The 26,404-nt window shown below is 36.9% G+C and overlaps 1 protein-coding gene and 1 pseudogene across 1 annotated transcript in view; both read left to right on the forward strand.

Annotated features, from left to right (window-relative positions):
* Positions 1–10,095, forward strand: part of SLC27A6 (solute carrier family 27 member 6) — a 71,332-nt gene extending 61,237 nt beyond the window's left edge. Inside the window, exons 7-10 of the mRNA XM_065873330.1 lie at positions 2,754–2,952; positions 4,221–4,318; positions 5,477–5,607; positions 9,518–10,095. Coding sequence (XP_065729402.1) covers positions 2,754–2,952; positions 4,221–4,318; positions 5,477–5,607; positions 9,518–9,694 — 605 coding nt within the window. The 3' untranslated portion in view covers positions 9,695–10,095. The remainder of the gene's footprint in view (positions 1–2,753; positions 2,953–4,220; positions 4,319–5,476; positions 5,608–9,517) is intronic.
* A 744-nt stretch (positions 10,096–10,839) lies between these two features.
* On the forward strand, positions 10,840–13,103 carry LOC136120237 (17S U2 SnRNP complex component HTATSF1 pseudogene; annotated as a pseudogene).
* The last annotated feature ends 13,301 nt before the right edge of the window (positions 13,104–26,404 follow it).

Raw genomic sequence — 26,404 nt, forward strand, 5'->3', positions numbered from 1 at the left:
GTAAGATTCTTGTATTTGAAGATGTCTCCTCAGGCAAAGTTCTTGAATTTCTCTTTAATTACTGAATTTAGAAGAGAAAGAGTGGTTATTTCTAATAAGTGACTTATTTGGAATTTTAATGCAGGTAGAATGCTTTAATTATTAGAAGTTAGAGGCCCCACGTGGGTCACTCAGATGGTAATTACGAAAATTTTAAAGTGATTACTGTGGGCTTATAGTTCTCTTAATCCACCACTCTTACACTGGCATATGTCTGATGTCCTGTACCACCAAGATATAATACAAAAATGAATGGCAATTTATGATTCTATGTATAGTGGAAAGTGAGACAGACTTGGATTCAAATCTGGGCTCTCACACTTAGAAACTGTCCAACTTTGGGTAGGCCACTTAACCTGTCTGAGTCTCATTTTCTTCATATGCAGAGTAGAGGTAGCAGTGTTTCTTTCGGGAGGTGATTGTTGATAGTTTAATGAGATGATGTATGCAGAGCCCTCTGGAGGGCCTGTCATGTGGCCAGTTACCTCCCTCCCTTTCTCTTCTTCCTCCCACTCCCCCTCCACCAGGCTAGTCTTTCTCATAGTTTTGGGTTAGAAATTTTAATGAAAGCAAGTGCCCCAGTTAACATGCGGCTGCATATAATCAATCTAGAAAATTAAATGTAGAGATGTGCCCTTAGAATTGGTTTGAGATCCAGTCTGAAAGAATCAGGCCAAAGTTACTTTTTACTGCCTCAGAATATGTTTAAACTACATTTCAGAGATGACTTCAAATATGGAGATAAAGGTCACAGACCCGGGTTTCTTTGTTTTGGTTTTGGGGTTTGGGTTGTTTTCCTGGTAGCTGAAAGATTGGACAAAAATATAAGCCTTGTCTTTTAAAAAACAAATTTCCCAATCCTCTGAATTTCAAGAGCATTTATCAAATATATTTCTCTAATTCAACTCTATAGACAGCATCTAAGAAAAAAGTCACTTCTAAGGAGATTGCAAAGAACTTTATTTAAGCACTCTTTTCTAGTGTGTTTTATTTATTACAATTACAATAATATCTGATATTGGAACTTGAATCCCAGAACTGCTTATGCAACCTCAGGGTTTTTCAAAAACAGATTGTCCCCAAATATTTGCTTTACAATTTTGTAATTCTCATTATGGATTGCTCAATTTTATTTTACATTAAAGCATTGTGTCTTTCATAAAGTATGCCTGGGAGGGAAAGATAAGTATACACTCTGACCTTTTTAAGTATTTGTAATAATTAGTCAGTGAAGAAACTATCACCTGTGTCCTGAAGAAGAAAAATAAAGAACATAAATTTTAAGGGAAATATAAGAGGCTTAGAAAATTCTGAAATGTATATAGGGGCTGTAGATGGATGGGATATGCGAGGGAGGACAGCCTTTGGAGTCAGGTGGACCTGGTTAAAAACATTCCAACTTCAACATTTGGCAGCTGTGTAATATTGGGCAAATTACTTTTTCTTCCTCAATTTCACTTGTAAAATGAATACGATATGAGGCCCTGTCTTACAGGTTTGTGATGAGGATGAGATGGGATACATATGTAAAGTGCTCAGAATAGTGACCCAGAGAGTGCTCAATAAGTGTAACAATGGCAGTGATTATGCTAACGATGCTAATGATGGTGTCCGTGATGACAGTGACAGTGAGGGGTCCCTGCTGAGTCAGGGCAGGCTAGTTTTGGCCAGTGGTATGTGTGCCCTTGGAACCCATAATGTCCAGAGGAGTGGGAGCAATAAGAATTGAAAAGAGAGTGTTAAAATGACATAAATCGCTTTAGAGTTTGCTGGAATACAGCCTCATCTAACCCATCACATAGATGTTAGTTTTCTTCACAGTGGCCAAAACAAGTCAGCAATGGCCTTGAAATCTTCTGGGGAAGTGATTGCTGCTCCCCTTTGTCTTCTACTCTTAGTAGTTTTTTACCTTGTTGATTGCTGGGCAGTATCTTGATTAACTTGAATAAGTCTGATTAAAAATTATTTTAAATAATGTGTCTAAATGTAATTAAAACTAATAAATTTCGTGGCTTATCTCCTGTCCATTGAGGATTTCCAGAGTAACATTCCAGAGGAATAAAACATATTCTTAAGCTTCTAATAACATATTTATTAAATCAGAGATAATATTGTACAGAAAAATCATAGGGACTTGAATTTGAGTTCTAGATCCATTCCTTTTTATCTGTTGGAGTTTGCTAACATACTTCCTTCTTCTGTACCCTAGTGCCTTTCCTGTGAAATAGGGATTATAATGATCAATTTCAAAGGATTTCTTTGAAAAATTAATAAGGTGACAGTTGCATTTCTCTTGGGGCTTGCTCCATAGTAAGTGCCCAATAAATAAATATTGCTACCATCATAATCTTATTTAAAATTATTATTGTAGTTGTTATTTATATAGTTGTCATTATTATCAGTGTTAGAATCTACATAATCAAAAAAAGTGGCCATTGCTGTATCCACCCAGGATGTAAAATAAATTTAATATTCCTTTCTTTATATTCAGTTTCCTTTTTGTTAGCTTTTCCAAAGTGATTTGTGCTTTGGCAGTCCGTGAAATGGTGTTAGATTTAGACACCCAGAGTAATTGATGTCAAATATAATAAAAATAAGTTCAGAGGAAAGTAATATAAGCTACACTGGATGTGTTGGTCATATGTAACTTAGGTACATGCATGGTGTGTGTAATAATAGTTTTAATCAAATCACTGAAAATACCTCTCTCCCAGGGGAACCTGGACTTCTCATTTCTCCAGTGAATGCAAAGAATCCCTTCTTTGGCTATGCTGGAAATAGGAAGCAAACAGAAAAGAAATTGCTTTGTGATGTTTTTAAGAAGGGAGATGTTTACTTTAACACTGGAGATTTAATGGTCCAAGACCAGGAGAATTTCCTTTATTTTTGGGACCGTATTGGAGACACTTTCAGGTATGAAATAGCGTCGGTTGCAAAGCTTGCTCTGTGATTGTGAACCCTGCTCTGAGTGAGGCTCTGTGGAAACATACACCACCTGCTGCCTACCTTCAGGGAACGGAGAGCTTTTATCTCAGTAATGTCTACCAGTTTAAAAATTCACTGCCCATCTGTTTCTAGATTGAAACATAAGTTACATTTTGATGTCATTTTTGTAATTATCTTAACGAATCTTTTGGGTCCAAATCAGTGAGCTCCTTTTTTTTAGCATATGATACAGGCAGGCTGATGTGAAGTTTAAATGGTAGGGTTAAAACAGAAAACCAATTTAGTCAAATATGGTCTAATTCTTTACCTAATGGCAAAAATAGTGAAACAGCAAAATTTCCCTTTCTTATATTTGCTTTTTTAATTCCTTAGGGTTATTTTAGGCTTATGAATTTATTTTGCTTTACTAATCAATGACTATAGAACAGTAGAGGACAGACAGTAGACAGTCCAAAAACGTTGAATGAATAAATGAATTATATTTCCTCACCTTCTTTGTGTCATGTTAGGAGGTCACCTTATGTAAAATCATTTTTTTTTTTTTTTGCGGTACGCGGGCCTTTCACTGTTGTGGCCTCTCCCGTTGCCGAGCACAGGCTCCACACGCGCAGGCTCAGCAGCCATGGCTCACGGGCCCAGCCGCTCCGCGGCATGTGGGATCTTTCCGGACCGGGGCAAGAACCCGTGTCCCCTGCATAGGCAGGCGGACTCTCAACCATTGCGCCACCAGGGAAGCCCGTCAATTCATTTTAATTAAAACATTCATATGCATTAAAAGAGCCAAAGGGGTTAATTCCTAGAAATTAAAGGGGGTCAGTACACCAAAAGACAACTATAGCTTTCCTTTCAGTTTTTTCTGTCATTAGAGATAGAGAATGCTTTCTTTGTACTTCACTGTTATTATAGTACAAAACAAAGAGGGATTTGTTGTTATCTTATTTTTTATGACATATTAAAAAAAACCCTTTTACAGTAGCAGTTGATACCAATGAGACACTGATAATGTAATTGTAAATAAAAAACAGATACTGATGTAATTTTAAATAAAAAACAGATACCGACTTTGTTGACTTCTCAAAAAAGTTCTTCCTTAGAAATGTTTTTCATTTTGAAAACTGCCATTATTTTTTATTATTAGGTGCTTGCACAGAGCCAAATGCAAGACACTAAAACTTAAAGCTGGGCACCTCATTCTTCAAGTATAGGTAACTAACTGGAACTTGTTTTTTGTTTAGATGGAAAGGGGAAAATGTTGCAACCACAGAGGTTGCCGATATTGTTGGAATGTTGGATTTCATACAGGACACAAATGTCTATGGTGTGGCTGTACCAGGTATGAATATGTTTCAGGTTTGGAAATGGTTCTCAGAATGTGCCACTTTCCTTTCACTTTGCAACAATTTTATTAACTCAGCATTTCATTTTTCACATATTAAAATAAATATCTTAGTTTTGGCTTGGCAAGTAATGCCCTAGACCAAGCTAGCAAACTTCATGGTCACACCAGGGGAAAGGTACCCACTGCATTTTAATGTATGTGTGTATTTCTAAGCAGATCTTGAAAACTCTGATCAGTGACTCACTGCTAGAATATTTACAGCTTTTCAATGGTCTATTATTTTTCTCTTGATGACTAGAGTTTATACATACCACTAAATAGGAACATGTTCTAATTTAAATGTTTAATAACACTGACTTGTAGTTAAGTTGAATCTTTTTCAGAAATTATTTTAAAATGTGGTTGGCCTCATTTATCGTTATAAGTATGCCTATGAGGATTGTCTCACGTTGGTGAAAATGGCAAAGAAAAGTGACCAACTTGAAATCACAGGACAGCTATTCCCCTTTACTGCCTTTTTTTTTTTTAAACAAATGACAGTATTTTCCAATTAATGTTTGTAGGTGCAGGGGACACTGAGTGTGAGAATGTTTGGATAGGGGGGCAAAGAAAGAGGATATTAACTCTAATAGACAGGCACTGGGTGCTGGGAAAATGCTACAAGAGATTCCAAATCCCTGGAAAAAAGGTGGCATGATAAACAGCGATCTGTGGAATTAGTTGTGGAAATACCTGCCTCTAGTTTCTTAACTTGAATATATTGAATAATACCCTTTATTTTTTGCATTGATGCTTAACATGGACATTTCTCTAAAATATATTTGCCTTAAAAAATGTTTCCTCTTAATATTTTATAATAATAGTGGCAGGATGCATATTATGGGTCACTTATGGTGTTTTCTATTCCATCTATTTCGTTTCTGTAGTGTAAACAATTAAATATAGACTCTGTACTTCCTTTCTCCTAAATCATTTCTAGGGAGTAGATCATATGCTCGGAAAGACCCACTCATTTATGCTACTGTTGCATTGTTATTGCTGCAATAGATGTAATGTCTATATTTGTAACAATTAGTGTGTAATTAACTGGATTTTTTAAAAAGTTCACCTACCACTTGTAAAACTGATGCTATTACAAACTTTTTTTTTCAGATTATGAAGGAAAAGCAGGAATGGCTTCTATAACTTTAAAACCAAATATGTCTTTAGACTTGGAAAAAGTTTATGAACAAGTTGTAACATTTTTACCAGCTTATGCCTGCCCACAATTTTTAAGAATTCAGGTAATTTTACCTACCCATAAAATTTAAGACCAGGAATCTGGAGATGGTTTAGTTATAAAATAATATTTACCGCTTAGATAATAGGTGCATTTTATTTTTATTAGAAAATTTCAAGAACAATGAAAAGCATTGGGATGCTAATTTATGCCACATTTGAAGCCTAATTATAGAAGGGAGGACAATAAAATGCTAGGAAGTCTTTGTCGTTGTCCTACTTGTTGCTCTCCTCCTCTTCAATCAGATAGATGAGGGTCCCAGTGATGGTGGCAAGCCAAACCCATATCTTATACATGCCTTCATGCTTTGTGAAGACATTTGGTGCTGTGTACCTAAAATTAGGTTCCACCAAGCTGACATCAAAGTGTCTGCAGGATGTGTGTAGACCCTCAGGGCAATTGGCTTTAAGCAATTTTGCCTTTAATTTTTTGTTTGTTTTTTTGGTTTGTTTGTTTTTGCGGTACGCAGGCCTCTCACTGTTGTGGCCTTTCCCATTGTGGAACACAGGCTCCGGACATGCAGGCTCAGCAGCCATGGCTCATGGGCCCAGCCGCTCTGCGGCATGTGGGATCTTCCCGGACTGGGGCACGAACCCATGTCCCCTGCATCAGCAGGCGGACTCTCAAGCACTGCACCACCAGGGAAGCCCCTGCCTTTAATTTTTTATCTTCATTCTGTCCAGTCTCCTTCGGGGACCTTATATTTTGCAGGAATTCTGAACTCACTGGTTTTGAGAGGTGGGCTTTCTCTTGTTAGGCTGCTAGAGTAAAGTCCAATAAAAAGGAAACGAAATTTCTCAGCTCCTGGGTAACTCTGCCTTCTCATTTATCCAGCTATTTATTCATTTAATATTGTGCCTCAAATATAATTTCCCAAAGCTAGCCCTCATCATCTCTTAACATCCAATCACATAGAACTTTTCTGGATATGTTTGTCATATCACTGTTACATCCCTGATAGAGCAATAGCTGACTTAATATTCTTTTTTAAAGCATTTGCTGGGTAATCCTTGTGGCCAAGTCACTGCTTGGCCAATGAGACACATCATCTAAACTGTCATAAATACATATTACATTTACATAATATTTTAAGAGCTTTTACATATATTGTCTCATTATTTTCATAGCAGTCCTCTGAAATAATAAAGGTAGCTAAATATGAAAAAGAAGTAACATGGTTTTAATTGAAATTTTTGAAATAATTGTAGATTCACATGCATTTGTAAGAAATAATACAGAGAGATCCTGTGTAAATGATTACAAACAGGATATTGACATTGATACAATCCACTCATCTTATTAAAATTTCCTCTGTTTTACTTGTACTCATTTGTGTGTATGTGTGTATTAAGCTCTATACATTTGTATTACCTGTGTAGCTTCATGTATCAATGACCATAGTCAAGATATGGACAATTCCACCACCACAAGGCTCCCTCACATTACCCTTTTATAACCACACCCAGCTCCCTCCTGCCCCTCCCATCTTGCCCCAGAAAGAATGGATTTTAATTCTTAGTAGAGTAGAAAGTTGATGGATCAAATAATATTTTAAACATTTTCCTCCAAGGGCAACTTAAAATTCACTGTCGTTAAGCAGAAGAAATATTTTGTCACAGGACTCCTCTGTAAGATTAAATCAATCTTGTACAAATTTAGAAAATATTTTAGGATCATTAAACACCTAAAAGAACTTGGCCCATGAGTGTTATGTTTATTACAGTATTTACTATAGTTAGCACTATGAATGACACTTAGTTGGCACTAAAAGTATTATTATTTTTTTTAGAAGATGTTGGGGGTAGGAGTTTATTAATTAATTTATTTATTTTTGCTGTGTTGGGTCTTCATTTCTGTGCGAGGGCTTTCTCTAGTTGTGGCAAGTGGGGGCCACTCTTCATCGCGGTCCGCGGGCCTCTCACTATCGCGGCCTCTCTTGTTCCAGATGCGCAGGCTCAGCAGTTGTGGCTCACAGGCCTAGCTGCTCCACGGCATGTGGGATCCTCCCAGACCAGGGCTGGAACCCGTGTCCCCTGCATTAGCAGGCAGATTCTCAACCACTGTGCCACCAGGGAAGCCCCGGCACTAAAATTATTTAATGAATTATAATAAATGATCTGATATAAGCACTGCAAACATATAAGTTACTTCTGACAAAATGAATAAGACAACTATCTTATTAAAGATCTGTTTAGCACAAATTTAAAAAGGATTCTTTTCAGCAATAAATTTACAAAAAATTTTTAAATGTGATATTACTCAGTATGGCTGAGATGAAATTAAACTGGTCCTTTCATTTTGCTTCTGGGAACACAAATTGTTATCATCTCTCTTGAAAATAATTTGGTAAATATGTGATCACGCTCTTAGAATTTGCATATATTTTGATTTAGTAATTTCATTTCCAGAAATTTACCCTTAGGACATAATTAAAGATGAACAAATGTTATATATAAAGTGTTATTACTTATGTAGTAAAATTTTTTAATATTCTCTATATAAGTTCAAGAATAAGAGTAAGGTTAATTAACATATATAATTAGATGAGATCCTATGAAACCATTAAAAAGTGCCATTTTGATGAAAATTACCTAACCTGGAGAAACATACCAGGTTAATTTTTTTTTTTAAAGAAGGCAGACTGTCAAATTGTATAATGTGAACTAATTTTTTAAAAAGAGAAAAGAATATGTGTTTTTACACAGTTACATCTCATTCTGTGATGACAGTGTTGGGTAGAGGATGAGATCAGGGAAGAAGGTTCAAAGAAAAGTTGACTTAGTTGCATTCGTTCAGAAGGATGCATAAAAATGGCCAAACTATTCCTAGAACCTTGTATGGACCCTGCATGTCATCTGACTTAAAACAAGGTTGCTTCCCTATGCCTGAAACTACCACAGAGATAATATCCTTGTCTCCTTTAAATTTCTTAAAGCAAAGATTCTTAAACTTTCTCAGTTCATAACATCTTTAGTGTCTTAGTAGTTAATTCATGGCACTCTTGGGCCAAAACAAATACCTAAACATTCATTTATTCAGTACTTAGGGCAAAGCAAAATAACTATTTAGGTCTAATAAATTAGTTGCTGTTTGAAAAAATAATGCATATAAGTGGAAAGAAAAATGCTTTTATTTCATATTTAAATAACCACATGTATTAAGGAGATATAAGTTGGGCATTGCACAGCTCCTCAAATGTTGGAATTAGATTGTGCTGAACAGGGCCAGACTAATTCCATATTCCACCTTGATTTTTGGTTATACTTGCTTTTTATCATAGCAACCACCAAAAACCCTGTTTCTCAAAGATATGACATCATTGAAAACAAGGTATCATAAACTAATATTGAAACTGAACTACCTTGACCAAGTAGTTGGTAGTGTGACAACAGATGTCACTGGGTTTACCTTGAAAGTTTTAAATATCCTGTGGGGACTCTGTCAATTCACTGAGGTACTATGAGGCACCTCAGTGCATAGTTTGGGAACCCAAGTTTTAGATCATTCCTTACCCCCTCTGGTTCTTACAGTATTCTGCCTTATGGAATAGATTGCTGTCTTTTGTAGCTTTTATCTTCTCGCCGTCTAGTAGCATTCTTTGTACATAATATTGCCTTGACATTGGATTGAAGAGATAAACCTATATGTTTTAGACATATTTGTAATCAGTTATTAACTATATTCATAATTCTTATATGTTGAATGAAGCTCACAGGAAAATCAAGGTAAAGATTTAAATGTTCTAAAGAGCATTTTAAAATTTCTAATATTAAATTATTAGTAGTGAAAATAGAGATGGTCACTGGATATAAAAATGCTTTCATTAAATATTACAGTCTATATTGTTGAATATTTTATTTGTATATTATACATAATATTGACTGACTCCACTAATCCTGGTCACTGTTTTATAGGAAAAGATGGAAACAACAGGAACATTCAAACTACAGAAGTTTCGGTTGGTGGAAGAAGGATTTAGTCCTTTGAAAATTTCTGATCCACTTTACTTCATGGATAAGTTGAAAAAATCATACATTCCATTGACCAAAGAAATTTATGATCAGATAGTATTAGGGAAGATTAAACTTTAAGCTTTTTTATATATGGGATTTTCCTATGCTGCTTAGGAGAAATGAAAGGAGAGTATGTGATTCTTTAATATGAAATGGGGACAGGGAACTGACATTAAGCATGTGCTATATTTCCTTAACATGCAACAAGTTTTCTTTAATTAAGTACTAACTTTAATTTGTTTTAATTGATAACGAACTTTGGGTGATTATTCTTTTTACCTATTTGGGATTCAGTGCATAAGTAAATATCTGCCTTAAAGTTTTTAAATAATTAATAAGTGGTTAACAATTTAGACATCTGCTAAAAATTTACTTATTAATATTTAAAATTTCTAGTTTTGAGTAAAGGGTTAAATTTTAATCAAATATTTGATTTTTATGTGCCCTTTCCTATAACTCAATAAAACCATCTTTATTAATATGAGTTTTGAAGTTTTGTTTTGATGTTTTTAATTGTAAATATTCATTCAAAGGAAGGTAACTAACTAAATGTATGCGCTCCTGTCTCCCTTATCCTAAAATCACATTAAGATGCTAGAAGAAATGTAAAAATATGAAACAACAAAGCACGAAAACTGGTAAGCCCAAAGCATTTAGGAATTTTGGGAAGATATATAAATGGGATCAAATTGATGCTAAAATCCAACAGAGCTGTAGGAACCACTAATAATACAGGGAAAGAATAGACTAGACTAGGACCCATGTGTTAACACTAAGATCAGAGGCATAAAGGCTTTGAGTGTGAACAGTTTTTGAGTAGTTAACTGGGAAATGTATCATAAGGATAGTGTGATAAGCACAATGGTACTTATCTCCATGTGGAAGCAGCAGCCTCCAGTGTTTGCCTCAAGCCAAAAACATATAAGAGACTCTCTTACCAAAGTGAGCTAACTTCCATGGGAGGGGGTGGTGGAGTTGGACTAAGAAGCAGAGTAGGGGACAATGGTGACTGCACCAGCCTAAGTGGGCCTCCATTTTCAAGTGGTTTCTGTACGTTGCCGTGGGAGCCGCAGTCGTCTCAGACCTGATCGGTGGCGGCAGCTCGTGTGTGTGCTCCTGCCGTGTTCTGGATCGAGCGGCGGCGGCAAGACCTGGCAGGGTGAACCAGCGTCAGCTTGGCCTCTTTGCTCGCCTGGACCCTGCCCCTGGGCTAAGTCGTCAACATGAACGGCAACAACTTGGATGCGAATGACGAGTTTGATGAGCAGTTGCGAAGGCAAGAATTGTACGGAGACACCAAGGACTGTGATACGCAGAAAGATCCCAATGGAGAAACCAATTCTTTCGGGCAGCAGCCGACTGACACCCGTATGAATGGGACCTGGACAAGAAGGCTTGGTTCCCCAAGATCACTGAAGATTTTATTGCTACATATCAGGCCAATTATGGATTTTCTAATGATGGTGCATCTAGTTCTACTGCGAGTGTCCAAGATGTCAGTGCTAGGACTACAGAAGAACCTCTGCAAAGAAAAACTCCCAAACCCAGTTTCCCAAAAAGAGGGGAGAAAAGAGAAAGGCTGAATCAGGATGGTTTCATGTTGAAGACAGAAATACAAATGTATATGTGTCTGATTTGCCTCCAGACATTATAGTGGATGAATTTATACAGCTCATGTCCAAGTTGTGCATTATTATGAGAGATCTTCAAACAAGAATTTAAGGTCAAGCTTTACAAAGATAATCAAGGAAATCTTAAAGGAGATGGACTTTGCTGTTATTTGAAGAGAGAATCTGTGGATCTCGCATTAAAACTTTTGGATGAAGATGAAATTAGAGACTACAAATTACATATGGAGGTGGCAAAGTTTCAACTGAAAGGGGAATATGACACCTCAAAGAATAAGAAGAAGTGCAAAGACTACAAGAAAAGGTTGTCTATGCAACAAAAGCAGTTGGATTGGAGACCTGAGAGAAGAGCTGGCCCAGCCTGAATACACCACAAGCAAGTTGTCATCATCAAAAATATGTTCCATCGTATGGATTTTGAGCATGATCCACTGGTGCCAAACAAGATCAGAGAAGACCTTCAAGTAGAGTGTTCAAAGTTTGGACAAATTAGGAAGCTCCTGCTCTTTGATAGGCACCCTCATGGTGTGGCCTGTGTCCTATAGGGACCTGGAGGAAGTTGGTTATTGTGTTCAAACCCTCAATGGAATGTGGTTTGGTGGCCATCAAATCACTGCCCAAGTGTGTGATGGGACTACAGATTATCAGGTGGAGGAGACCACAAGAGAAAGGGAGGAAAGGCTGAGAGGATGGGAGGCTTTCCTCAACACTCCCGAGGCCAACAGAGGCCTTCAGCTTTCAAATTCCTTCTGTGCTCTAGAAGGGTGGGGCCTTCTAGAGTTAGGCATTTTTCAGAGCACCCTGGCACATCTCAAATGAATGTTCAAGAAGCTGCAACTGAAATGGCATTTGAAGAACTTATAGATGAAAAGAAGTTTGAAAAAACAGAAGATGGGGAGAAGATGAAGAAGCTGCTTCTGAAAAAGATGCTAAAAGAAGTGGCCCTGAAAAAGAGGCTGAAGAAGGCTGTCCCCAAAAAGAATCTGAAGAGAGCTGCCTCAAAAGAGACTTTGAGGAAGGCTGTCCCAAAAGAGAGTGTGAAGACTTCTCCAATGGAGAGTCCAGAGAAGGCAGCCCCGAGATGTAGCATGAAGAGGGTAGTCCTAAAAAAGAGTCAAAAGAGAATGGCCCTGAATGAGAGTCCAAAAAGAAGAGACCCAAAACGGATCCTGATGAGAATGGCCTTGAGCAGGAGTCTGAGGAGGAGGCCAGCCCCCAAAAGGCAGCTGAAGACAGCAGCTCAGAACAAGGGTCTGAAGAGTGCTCAGAAAAGCAATTTGAAGATGACTCCGAAAAAGAGTTAAAAGAGAACGGCCTTGAGAAATGTTTTGAGGAAGAGGGCTCTGAAAAGGAATTTAATGAAAACGTTTCTGAAGAAGAGTTAGAAGAAAATGACTCTGAAAAACCAGAATTCAAAGATGACAGCTCCAGGAAAGTGTGATGAAGAAGGCTCTGAGAAGGAATTTGACAAAGAGTCAGATGAGAAGGAAGAAACATATGAAAGAGTATTTGACGATGAGTCGGATGAAAAAGAGGACAAAGAAGATGCATAAGAAAAGGGGCTGGGAGATGCAAATGAAAAGAATGAAGAAGATGATGCAGATGAAAAGGTGTTTGAAGATTCAGATGGAAACGAAGATGAGGAAGATGTAGATGTAAAGGAAGATGAAGACATAGATGAAAAGATGTTCAAAGATGAAGATTCCAATGAGAAGTTGTTTGATGACAATTCCAGTGACAAGTTATTTGAAGATTCTGATGAGAGAGGGACTGCAGGTGGTTTAGGTAATGTTAAGGAGGAAGGGCCCCTGTCCACAGGCAGCAGCTTTGTCCTCAGTAGTGATGATGACGCTGTTTAATCCCTTAAACTTGCTTTGTGGGGCAATTCCTCCATCTCCATTTTGCCTCTGCTTCAGGGTAATTGCTAGTAGTGTTACATGAACGTGTGCCTAGAGGTAGGATGCTGTCAGATTAATGCAGTGAAGTGTTCATGGCTACCTGTACTTAACAGTTTTAAATATATGTGAATTGGCTGTTCAATTCAAACTTCATAGCATAATACAAGTCAACTGGATCCTTGCCCTTTGTCAAATTTGTTAAGCGCATGCAGAATAATATTTTTTAAAGTATTCTGATTGAAGTTTGTGATATTCAAAAATAAAAAGTAAGTTGTTAATATGAAAAAAAAAGGAAGAAGTAGAGTAGGACCCAGCAGCAAACTCCTTTGCCCATAAACCTAATTCTCTGTACAACCAGAAGGAAAGTTGACTTTGCGTCATGTTGCCTCCACATGCTAAAAAGTTTATTTTGGTGGGAAGAGAAGTTGCAGATAGTTCCTTTTTGTCATTGTTAGGAAAACATGTGTTATAAAGTTAAAACAGTTTTTAAATGTAAATATTAACCATAAGTAGCATAGAAATAAAAGGTCACACTTTCAAATGAAAAAAAAATGAAAGAGAAATAATATCCGTTTTGCAAAAATCTGTAATTTTAAGAGAAAGAAATTTTTTAAATGAATAGAAATAGAAAAAGTTAAATCTAAGGATATCCATGTTACCACTATATAAATGAGAATGGATTAATTGTCTTTATTAAAAAAGTATTAAGTAAATGAAGAAATTGGCATTTAATTTTTATATTGATGATCTGGCTCTTCTTTACCTTTCCCATTAAAAAACTGTTTTGCCTTTATATTTTTAATTTAGATTAAAATGCTATAACTCTGAATGAACTTTTTTTACTAATTCATAGCTCTTTAAAATCTCTGGAGACTAGATTGGGAGACAAGATTGTGGAGTAGAAGGACACAAGCTCACCTCTTCTTGCAGAAACACCAAAATCAAATTTAACTGCTGAAAACCATCAACAAAAGACACTGGAACCTACCAAAAAAAGATACCCTACATCCAAAGACAAAGGAGAAACTACAATGAGACTGTAAGAGGGGTGCAATCATGATAAAATCAAATTCCATACATGCCAGGTGGATGATCACAAACTGGAAAATAATTATACCACAGAAGTTCTCCCACAGGAGTAAAAGTTCTGAGCCACATGTCAGGCTCCCTAGCCTGGGGGTCTGGCAATTGGAGGAGGAACCCCCAGAGAATCTGGCTTTGAAGTCCAGCAGGGTTAGATCACAGGAATTCCACAGGACTGGGGTAAACAGAAACTCCACTCTTGGAGGGTCCACACAGGGTCTCATATGTACCAAAACCCAGGGATAAAAGCAGTGAACTCATAAGAGACAGGGCCAGACCTACCTGGTAGTACTGGAGGGTCTCCTGTGGAAGTGGGGGGGTGGCTGTGGTTAGCTGCAGGGACAAGGACTCTGGCAGCAGTAATTCTGGGGAATACTCACTGGTGTGAGCCCTCTCAGAGGCCACCATTTTCTCAGCAAGACCTAGCCCAACACAATAGCCTGTAGGCTCCAGTGTTGGGACACTTCAGGCCAAACAACCAACAGGGCAAGAACACAGCCCCACCCATCAGCAGACAGGCTGCTTAAAGTGTTCCTGAGCACACAGCTACCTGATAAACACACTCCATGACTTGGCCCTGCCCACCAGAGGGATAAGACCCAACTCCACCTACCAGTGGGCAGGAACCAGTCCCTCCCAAATGGAAGCCTGCACAAGCCTCTTAGACAGCCTCATCCACTAGGGGAAGACAAACTACAACCTTGCAGCCTGCATAATGGAAACCACAATCACAGAAAGCCAGACAAAATGAGACAGCAGAGGAATATATCCCAGATGAAGGAACAAGATAAAACTCCAGAAGAACAACTAAGTGAAGTGGAGATAGGCAATCTACTGGAAAAAGAATACAAAGTAATGATACTGAAGATGATCCAAGATCTCAGAAAAAGATAGAGGCACAGATAGAGAAAATATAAGAAATGTTTAACAAAGACCTAAAACAACTAAAGAACAAACAAACAGATGAACAATACAATAACTGAAATGAAAAATGCACTAGAAGGAATCAAAAGCAGATTAACTGAGGCAGAAGAATGGATAAGTGAGCTGGAAGACAGAATGGGGGAATTCACTCCATGGAACAGAATAAAGCAAAAAGAATGAAAAGAAATGGAGACAGTCTAAGAGATATCTGGGATAAACACACCAACAATTGCATGATAGGGGTCCCAGAAGGAGAAGAGTGGGAGAAAGGACCTGAGAAAATATTTAAAGAGATAATAACTGAAAACTTCCCTAACATGGGAAAGGAAACAGCCACCCAAGTCCAGAGAGAGTCCCAGGCAGGATAAACCCAAGGAGGAACACACTGAGACACATAGTAATCGAACTGACAAAAAATAAAGACAAAGAAAAAATATTGAAAGCAATAAGGGAAAAGCAAAATTAACATACAAGGGAACTCCCATAAGGTTATTGGCTAATTTCTCAGCAGAAACTCTGCACGCCAGTAGGGAACAGCACAATATAAAGTGATGAAGGGGTAGAATCTACAGCCAAGAATACTCTACCCAGCAAGGCTCTCATTCAGATTTGACAGAGAGATCAAAAGCTTTACAGACAAGCAAAAGCTAACAGAATTCAGCACCACCAGACCAGTTTTGCAACAAATACTAAAGGAAATTCTCTATGTGAAAAAGAAAAGGCCACAACTAGAAACAAGAAAATTATGAATAGAAAAGCTCACTGGTAAAGCCAACCATACAATAAAGGTAGAAAATCATTCACACACAAATATGATATCAAAATAAGCAATTGTGAGATGAGGAAAGCACAACGCAGGATATTGGAAATGCACTTGAAATTAAAAGACCAGCAACTGAAAACAATCTTGTGTATATATAGATGGCCACATCAAAACCTCATGGTAACTGCAAACCGAAAATCTATAATGGATGCACACACACAAAATAAAAGGGAATCCAAACACAACACTATAGTTAGTCATCAGATCACAAGAGAAGAGAACGAAAGAGGAAGGGAAGAAAAAAGACCTATAAAAACACACCCAAAACAATTAACAAAATGGCAATAAGAACATACATATCGATAATTACCTTAAATATACATGGATTAAATGCTCCAACCAAGAGATGTAGACTGGCTGAATGGATACAAAATATAAGACCAGTCTTATTTTGTACACTGTCTACAAGAGACCCACTTTAGATCTAGGGACACATCCAAACTGAAAGTGAGGGGATGGAGAAAGGTCTTCCATGCAAATGGAAACCAAAAGAAAGCTGGAATAGCAATACTCATATCAGACAAAATAGATTTGAAAATAAAGACTGTTACAAGAGACAAAGAAGGAAATTACATAATGATCAAGGGATCAATCCAAGAAGAAGCTATAACAATTGTTAATATATAGGCACCCAACATAAGAGTGCCTCAATACATAAGGCAGATACTAACAGCCATAAAAGGACAAAATGACAGCAGCACAATAATAGTGGGGGAGTTATAACACCCCAGTTAAATCAGTGGACATCTCATCCAGACAGAAAATCAATAAGGAAACACAAGCCTTAAATGACACTTTAGACCAAATGGAATTAATTGTTATTTAAAGAGCATTCCATCCAAAAGCAGAAAACATATTCTGCTTAAGTGCATATGGAACATTATCCAGGATTGATCAAATGCTGGTCCACAAAGCAAGCCTCAGTAAATTTAAGAAAATTGAAATCATATCAAGCATCTTTTCCTACCATAAGGCTATGAGATTAGAAATCAACTACAAGAAAAAAAAAAACTGTGAAAAACACAAACACGTGGAGGCTAAACAATATGCTACTAAACAACCAATGGATCACCGAAAAAATCAAAGAGGAAATCAGAAAATACCTAGAGACAGATGAAAATGAAGGCACAATGATCAAAAACCTATGGGATGCAGCAAATCAGTTCTAAGAGGGAAGTTTATAGTAATATAGTCTTACCTCAGGAAACAAGAAAAATCTCAAACAACCTAACATTACACCTAAAGCAAATAGAGAAAGAAGAACAAACAAAACCCATAGCTAGTAGAAGGAAAGAAATCATAAAGATCACAGCAGAAATAAATGAAATATAGATGAAGAAAATAATAGAAAAGAAAAATGAAACCAAAAGCTTGTTCTATGAAAAGATAAAATTGATAAACCTTTAGCCAGACTCATCAAGAGGATTATAAGAGACTACTACAAGCAACTATATGCCAATAAAATGGACAACCTAGAAAAAATGGACAAATTCTTAGAAAGGTACAATCTTCCAAGATTGAACTATGTAGAAATAGAAAATGTGAACAGGCCAATCACAAGTACTGAAATTGAAACTGTGATTAAAAAACTTGCAACAAAATAAAGTCCAAGACCACATGGCTTCACAGGCAAATTCTATCAAACAATCAGAGAAGAGTCAACACATAGACTTCTGAAACTATTCCAAAAAATTGCAGAGGAGCACTCTCAAACTCGTTTTATGAGGCCACCATCACCCGATACCAAAACCAGAAAAAGATATCACAAAAAATGAAAATTATAGACTGATATCACTGATGAACATAGATACAAAAACCCTGAACAAAATACTAGCAAACAGAATCCAACAACATATTAAAAGGATCATACACCATGATCAAGTGGGATGTATCCCAGGAATGCAAGGATTTTTTAATATACACAGATCAATCAATGTGATACACCATATTAACAAATTGAAGAATAAAAACCATATGATCATCTCAATAAATGCAGAAAAAGCTTTTGACAAAATTCAACACCCATTTATGGTAAAAACTCTCCTGAAAGTGGGCACAGAGAGAACCTACCTCAACATAATAAAGGCCATATATGACAAACCCACAGCAAACATCATACTCAATGGTGAAAAACTGAAAGCATTTCCACTAAGATCAGGAAGAAGACAAGGATGTCCACTCTCACCACTCTTATTCAACATAGTTTTGGAAGTCCTAGCCACGGCAATCAGAGAAGGAAAAGAAATAAAAGGAATCCAAATCAGAAAAGAAGAGGTAAAACTGTCACTGTTTGCAGATGACCTGATACTATACATAGAGAATCCTAAAGATGCTACCAGAAAAGTAATAGAGCTCATGAATGAATACAATAAAGTTGCAGGATACAAAATAAATGCACAGAAATCTGTTGCATTTCTATACACTAACAACAAAAGATCAGAAAGAAAAATTAAAGAAACAATCCCATTTATTATCACATCAAAAAAATAAAATACCTAGGAATAAACCTACCTAAGGAGGCAAAAGACCTGTACTCTGAAAACTGTAAGATGCTGATGAAAGAAATAGAAGATGACACAAACAGATGGAAAGAAATACCATGTTCTTGGATTGGAAGAATCAATATTGTCAAAATGTCTATACTACCCAAAGCAATCTACAGATGCAATGCAATGCCTATCAAATTACCAGTGGCATTTTTCACAGAACTAGAACAACAACAACATAAAATCTTAAAATGTGTATGGCAACACAAAAGACCCCAAATATCCAAAGCAATCTTGAGAAAGAAAAACAGCTGGAGGAATCAGGCTCCCTGACTTCAGACTATACTACAAAGCTACCATCATCAAAACAGTATGATACTGGCACAAAAACAGAAATACAGATCAATGGAACAGGATAGAAAGCCCAGAAATAAACCCATGCACCTATGGTCAATTAATCTACAACAAAGGAGGCAAGACTATAAAATGGAGAAAAGACAGTCTCTTCAATAAATGGTGCTGGAAAAACTGGACAGCTACATATTAAAAAATTAGAACATTCTTTAACACCATACACAAAAAATAAACACAAAATGGATTAAAGACCTAAATGTAAGACTGAACACTCTAAAACTCTTAGAGGAAAACATAGGAAGAACACTCTTTGACGTAAATCACAGCAAGATCTTTTTTGATCCACCTCCTAGAGTAATGGAAATAAAAACAAAAATATACAAATGGGACCTAATTAAACTCAAAATCTTTTGCACAGCAAAGGAAACCATAAACAAAACAAAAAGGCAACCCATAGAATGGGAGGAAATATTTGCAAACAATCCGACCGACAAGGGATTAATCTCCAAAATATACAAATAACTCATGTGGCTCGATATCACAAAAAAAACTTCGCAGAAGATCTAAATAGACTTTTCTCCAAAGATGACATACAGATGGCCAAGAGGCACATGAAAAGATGCTCAACATCACTAATTGTTAGAGAAATGCAAACCAAAATGACAATGAGATACTCCAATAAAGATGTTTAAAAAAATAAATAAGACAATGAGATATCACCTCACACCAGTCAGAATGACCATCATCAAAAAGTATGCAAACAGGGCTTCCCTGGTGGCGCAGTGGTTGGGAGTCTGCCTGCCGATGCTGGGGACACGGGTTTGTGCCCCAGTTTGGGAGGATCCCACATGCTGCGGAGTGGCTGGGCCCGTGAGCCATGGCCGCTGAGCCTGCGCATCCCGAGCCTGTGCTCCGCGACAGGAGAGGCCACGGCAGTGAGAGGCCTGCATACAGCAAAAAAAAAAAAAAAAAAGTCTGCAAACAATAAATGCTGGAGAGGGTGTGGAGAAGGGGACTCCTCCTTCACTGTTGGTGGGAATGTAAAGTAATACAGCCACTATGGAGAACAGTATGGGGGTTCCTTAAGAAACTAAAATAGAGCTACCATATGATCCAGCAATCCCACTCCTGAGTATATATCCAGAGAAAACCATTGTTCAAAAGTATACACACACCCCAATGTTCATTGCAGCGTTGTTTACAATAGCCAAGACATGGAAGCAACCTAAATGTCCATTAACAGATGAATCAATAAAGAAGATGTGGTACTTATATACAATAGAATATTAGCCGTTAAGAAGAATGAAATAGTGCCACTTGCAGCAACATGGATGAACCTGGAGATTATCATACTAAGTTAAGTATATCAGACAAAGACAAATATCATATGATACCATTTATATGCAGAATCTAAAAAAATGATACAAATTGAACTTATTTACAAAACAGAAACAGACTCACAAATTTAGACAACAAATTTATGGTTATGGGAGGGGAGATTGGGCGTTTGGGGTTGACTTGTACACACTGCTATGTTTAAAATAGATAACCAACAGGGACCTACTGTACAGCACAGGTTTGAGGGTTTGAGGGTTATTTTTGAAAGCAATCTTGGCAATAGACATAAAATTTTTTCAGTATACCAGAAGCTCAGCAAACCTCAAACTGAAAAAATGCAAAGAAAACCATACCTAGGCACATTATGATCACACTGCTGGAAACTACAGATAAAGAGAAATTCTTGACAGTCGTTAGAAAATAAAACAGCATGTTACATTAAAAATAATAATAAAGGACTTCCCTGGGGGCACAGTGGTTAAGAATTCTCCTGCCAATGCAGGGGACATGGGTTTGATCCCTGGTCTGGGAAGATCCCACATGCCATGGAGCAATGAAACCCGTGCACCACAGCTACTGAGCCTGTACTCTAGAGCCTGCAAGCCACAACTACTGAGCCCACGTGCCACAACTACTAAAGCTCATGCACCTAGAGCCCGTGCTCCACAACAAGAGAAGTCACCGCAATGAGCAGTCACCACAATGAGAAGCTTGTGCACCACAACGAAGAGTAGCCCCCTCTCTCTGCAACTAGAGAAAGCCCATGTGCAACAGCAAGACTCAATACAGCCAAAACTAAAGAAATAAAAATTAAAAAAAAAAAAAGAATAAACCACCAGTTTGAATTATGGCTGACTTCTCATTGAAACTATGAAAGACAGAAGAAAATGGAATAATATTTTTAAAATGATAAATAACTGAAGCCAGAATTCTATATGCTGGAAATGTATTCTTTAAGGATGAAAATGAAATAAAAGAAGTTTCAGATAAAAAAATTTATAACCAGGAATCATGTATTAGGAGAAATACGACGGTAGCTTCTATAGACCAAGGAAAAATAAGAGCAAGTAGAAACTCCTGTCTTCAGGAAGGAATGAAGAATATTGAAAATGGTTAATATGTGGGTAAATATAAAAGATTATGTTATTTCCTTGTTTAAAAAATATTATTTCTTTGTTTAAAGCATAATTTGTAATACTGTTTCGGGGGCTTATACTCTGTGTAGATGTAATGCAAATAATAATTATAGCATAGAGAATGTGAAATTCAATGGAAAAATTATAGATGTCTATGAAGCACTGGGGAAAGAAATCTTAAGATTCATTACAAATTAGGAAACTGTAACTTAAAAATAAGGATGAGATACTTTTTACCAATGAGATTTGAACAATTAAGAAGATTGGATCTGTCTAGCTCTGGCAACATACTAAAAATAGAACTCTTATAGGCATTGTTGGTGGACCTATAAGTGGGTTCAACTTTCTGGAGGATAGTACCTATCAGAATATAAAATGCATGTAACTTTGACCCAACAATTCTACTTCTAGGAATAAAAAGTTATTGATAGTGAGCCAGTATTTATGTCAGATTATATTCTGTTCAGGGCAACATTATTAATTGAAGAATTGAAGACAACCTAAAATATAGAAAAGTAAAATAAATATTAGTAGAATCCATATTTTATGTTGCTCTGCAATGATTACAAAGAGTGACTGAAAAGTCAGCATGTGCTGACATGGAATAATTTCCATGTTATATCAGTAAGAATGGAGGTTACAAAGGGTATTTATCATTCGTTAAAAATACATTGAGAAGTGTAAATATTTACAAGGACAGTTTCAGATAGTCTAATTAATTAAGTATAGAATTGGATGGGGAATGGGTGGGTTTTTACTTTTTACTCTTAACCTCTGTGTCATTTGAATTGAAAAACTGCCATACACTGCTTATGTATGCTTTTAAGACAATTTTAAAGTTAAGTATCTTGGCATCTTTAAGGAAAGCATAAGACAGATAGCAGAGAATTGAATTAAGTGTTATTACAGGGGGGAATTTAAGATACTCAACCTTTCTCAGTAGAAATAATTTTTAGGTTGTCATTTTCTCTCTCAATAAAATTCACTTCTCTGTAGATTGTACCACTTCTTGACGTATTTAAGATGAATTAAGATAGTTCAAGAGAAGAGGAAAAAGCATCTGATACTCTTTATAAGCTTCATACTGAGTGTTATCTTCTTGAGGAAGAACACTGGCTGTTAATTCTGCCTACATATCAGTAAATTTGTAAGTAAAATTTTAAATGTGTAACAAAAATCAAGTTTGAACCACATTCCTGATGATCTTTCATTGTTTGTTACATCTGCATTTTTACTAGTGAAAGGATTTATTATTGAGACTGTAGTTTTCAGACCAGAAAGCTCTGGGCAATGTCTTCACCAAATTAAAAGTCAAAGTTAAAATGCAGTACTAAAACTGTTTATGGAGTTTACTAACCTCTTGCAGTGCTTTCATTGTCTTTTCCTTAGTCAGAATTTTGGTCTCTTGATTTAATCTGACATTTAGTCTATGTAAACTATTTGACTCACATCCTTCTGGAGACAGGGACATAGCTGTATGATTACCATACAGCTGTGTACTCTGTCACATTTCAGCAGTGAGGTGAGAGAGTGAAAGTATGATTGCGTTTCTCAGTCAACACAACCTGACCTTGTGAAGAGTGATGCTTCCTCCTCTTCATCAAACTACTGCAGGAAGCTCTTATTGCCACAGTCCCCAGCCTCCAACAAGAGACATGGTTCTCAAGGCCAGAGTGAGTAACAATCATTTTTGCATCTTTTAATATTCAGATTCTCAGGTGCTACCCAACTCTACTGAATCAGAAATTCTGTTGGATATAGGCCCTGGGAACTTGCATTTTAACAACTCCCCTAAGATTCTGAGCTCTGGCTATGTATTGTGTTCCATTTCTTTATTTTCATTCTCTAACTCTCCCTGCTGCCCAGAGTTTCCTCTAGGCCCTCTTAGAACCCAGATCTGTGCATACCAAATCACCTGTAAACCCTCAATGTCTTATCAAACCCATCCTTCCAACTATTTGCCTTATTGGAAATGTGGCTTTCCCTGGAGGGTACCATTTCCCTTTGGTCCACTAAAGTGGAGGTTGTACATACTCATATACCCCAAATGTTGTGGTCCAGAGGTTATGCTCTGTGTACCTCATGGTCCATTCTGGACTATTATGATTCCTGGTCCTGTGAGGACCCTGCAATCTTGCTATAACATCCTCATGTTTTGGTACAGCCACCTCATCCTCTGAAAACTTCATCTAAGGGCTCACAGCCTTCTCTCTCTAATTCATGTCATCAGTCAATCCCAATCTTCATTAAACCAATTTGTTTCTCATGTTTTCTTCACCATATAATACTTCCTCATTCTTTCCCAATCTTCCATTCCTCATCCACCCCACTCCATTCAGCTGATAGCTCCCCTCACACTTAATTGAGAATACATAAGTCACCATATGGGAACACCATCATTTTTATAGCATTCAAAAAATGTAAGTCTATATGCTAATTACTTTCATTTTTCTAGCCATGAAATGAATGTTCCTTTTACTATCAAAAGCCATTCTTATTATATATGTTCTGGAACTCATCTTCTCTGCCCCACTTAAGAATTCTTCCTGATTATGTCCCTTTCTCCTCTGAATTTAACCTCTCCTCTCTATTTGATTATTTTCCTCAGTATATAAGTATGTTCTGTTATTTTCCATGTTTAAAAAGTCTTCCCTTTTCTAGAACTAGGCAAGGTGATTTTAAAGTATGTGTGGAAAAATATCTAAGATAATTTTGAAAATAGAAAAGCCATGAGGGCTAATGAGTCATATCTCATATTAAAACATATTATAAGGGCTTCCCTGGCGGCGCAGTGGTTAAGAATCTGCCTACCAATGCAGGGGACGTGGGTTCAATCCCTTGTCCAAGAAGAACCCACATGCCATAGAGCAACTAAGCCCATGTGCCACAATTACTGAGCCTGTGCTCTAGAGCCCGTGAGCCACAACTACTGAAGCCAGCAAGCCACAACTACTGAAGCCAATGAGCCACAACTACTGAAGCCCACACACTTAGAGCCCGTGCACCACAACGAGAGAAGCCACCACAATGAGAAGCCCGCATGCAGCAACAAAAACCCAATGCAGCCAAAAATAAATTAATTAATTTTAAAAATAAATAAATAAAACATATTATCAACTCTCAGCAATTAAAGTAGTGTGTCCCTGGTTCATGAATAGACAGGTAGGCCAATGGAAAATGATCAAAAGTTTGAAACAAAGACAAGAATTTAGTACACAGTATGACAGCAATAGGACAAAGATGAAATTTTAAATAAATCTTCTTGAAACAACAAGATTGCCATCTGGAAAAGATAAATTCATACCCCACACTGTATATGAGGATAACCTCTAAGCACTTGAAATATTTAAATGTGAAACACTGAAAGAAAATATGGACCAATTCCTTTATAACACTGGACAGGCAAAGGCCTTTCCAACTATAACTCAAAATTTGCAAATCAAAATGGAAAGATAAAGAAAGATATTTGACTATATAAAAGGAAGGACAGGAAAGAGAAGAGACTGAAAGGGGTGGGAGAGAGTGGGGAGGAAACATGAAAGAGAGAGAAGAAGAGAAGGAGGAGAAAGAGGAGGTGGAGAAAGAAAAAAAAAAGAAAAGAAAAAAAGAGAAATTTCTGCTTGGGGAAAAAATCACCACCAAATCAAATGACAAATGAAAAACTGGGGGAATATCTGCAACTTGTATCACAGATAAGAGATAATCTCTTAAATAAAGATCTCTTAGAAAAGATAAGTAACACAGTAAAAAAAAAAAAAAAAAGCAACCAAAAAACAACAACAACAAAAAACAAAGGTTATGAACATAAGCAGTTCAGAGAAAATAAGTGTGTAAAAAATGTTCAACCTTATTCATAATAAGGGAAACATGTACTGGAAATACACTTTGCTTCTATTTTTCACTTATCACATTGGCAAAATTCAAAAATTTCACAACAGTTGGCAAGGGAATAAGGAAACAGGCCCTCATATATTGCCAATGCAAGTGTAAAGTTATATAACCCCATAGAAATCAGTTTAGCAATATCTATTAACATTTTAAAACATGTATCTTTGGTCTGGTGATCTTATTTCTGGGACTTTATTCAAACAGATGCACCTGGCTGTATGCAGAAAGAAATATTTACAAGGTCATTGACTTGGGCGTTGTCTGTAGTAACACGGTACTGGGAACAATCCAAGAGTGCATGTCCCCACCAGTCTAGAGCTCAGTGGGTGGTCTGAGTTACAGATAAAATTTTGGAATTGCCACATAAATGTAAATGTTAAGGAGCTCAAGGACACCTTCTAGTAGCAGAATGAAAGATGACCCAAGACCAAGCCCAGAGAGCCTACGACCAACGTATAAGGAGAACCAACAGTTAGAGCTCAGATGGAAGTGGAAACACCGGAATGATCAGAGAAGTAGGAGGTAAGTGAGTGCTACAGTGTCACAGACCTAACAAGGTAATAGTCAATAGTGTAGAATGATACAGATTGATCTAGAAAGACAGGGCTAGAAAGAAAACTGTTACATGGGTTTGGCAAAATACGTATCATTAATGACTTCAGCAAGAGTACTGGTGGGGAGGCAATAAGACAGGTTCAAATAGGTTGAAGAGTGAATGGTAGGTGAGAAAGTGGAGATAATTTTATGAAATTTTGCATTAAATGGGGACATAGAAATAAAGAGCTTGAAGTGTATGTGGCGTCAAGAGAGAATTTAAATATTTTATTTGTATTTTCTTTTAAATAGACCATCTGGTTTTAAATAAAACAATACATAAAACAAGATGAAAAGATACATTGATAAGTCTTGATTCCATCCTGACTTGTCTCCTGCCCTTAGTAGAGAACCATTTTTATTCATTTCTTGTGAAAACTTTCAATGTGTCTTTATGAAGATATAATAAGTATAAATACATATTCTTATCTCTGTGCCCATTTCAAGCATATAAAATACTATTCTGTACCTCAAGTTTTCCATTTAATAATGTATATGGGAGATCTTTCCCAATTAGTATACAAAGAGCTTTCTCACTTTTTACAGTCGTTTTTGATGCCTATATCATACTTTATTTAAGCAGCCCCAGTGCCCCCCTCCTCCCCAAGTATCCTTAGCACACTCTCAAAAACTTAA

This window comes from Phocoena phocoena, chromosome 3, assembly GCF_963924675.1.
Source record: "Phocoena phocoena chromosome 3, mPhoPho1.1, whole genome shotgun sequence".
NCBI lineage: Eukaryota > Metazoa > Chordata > Mammalia > Artiodactyla > Phocoenidae > Phocoena > Phocoena phocoena.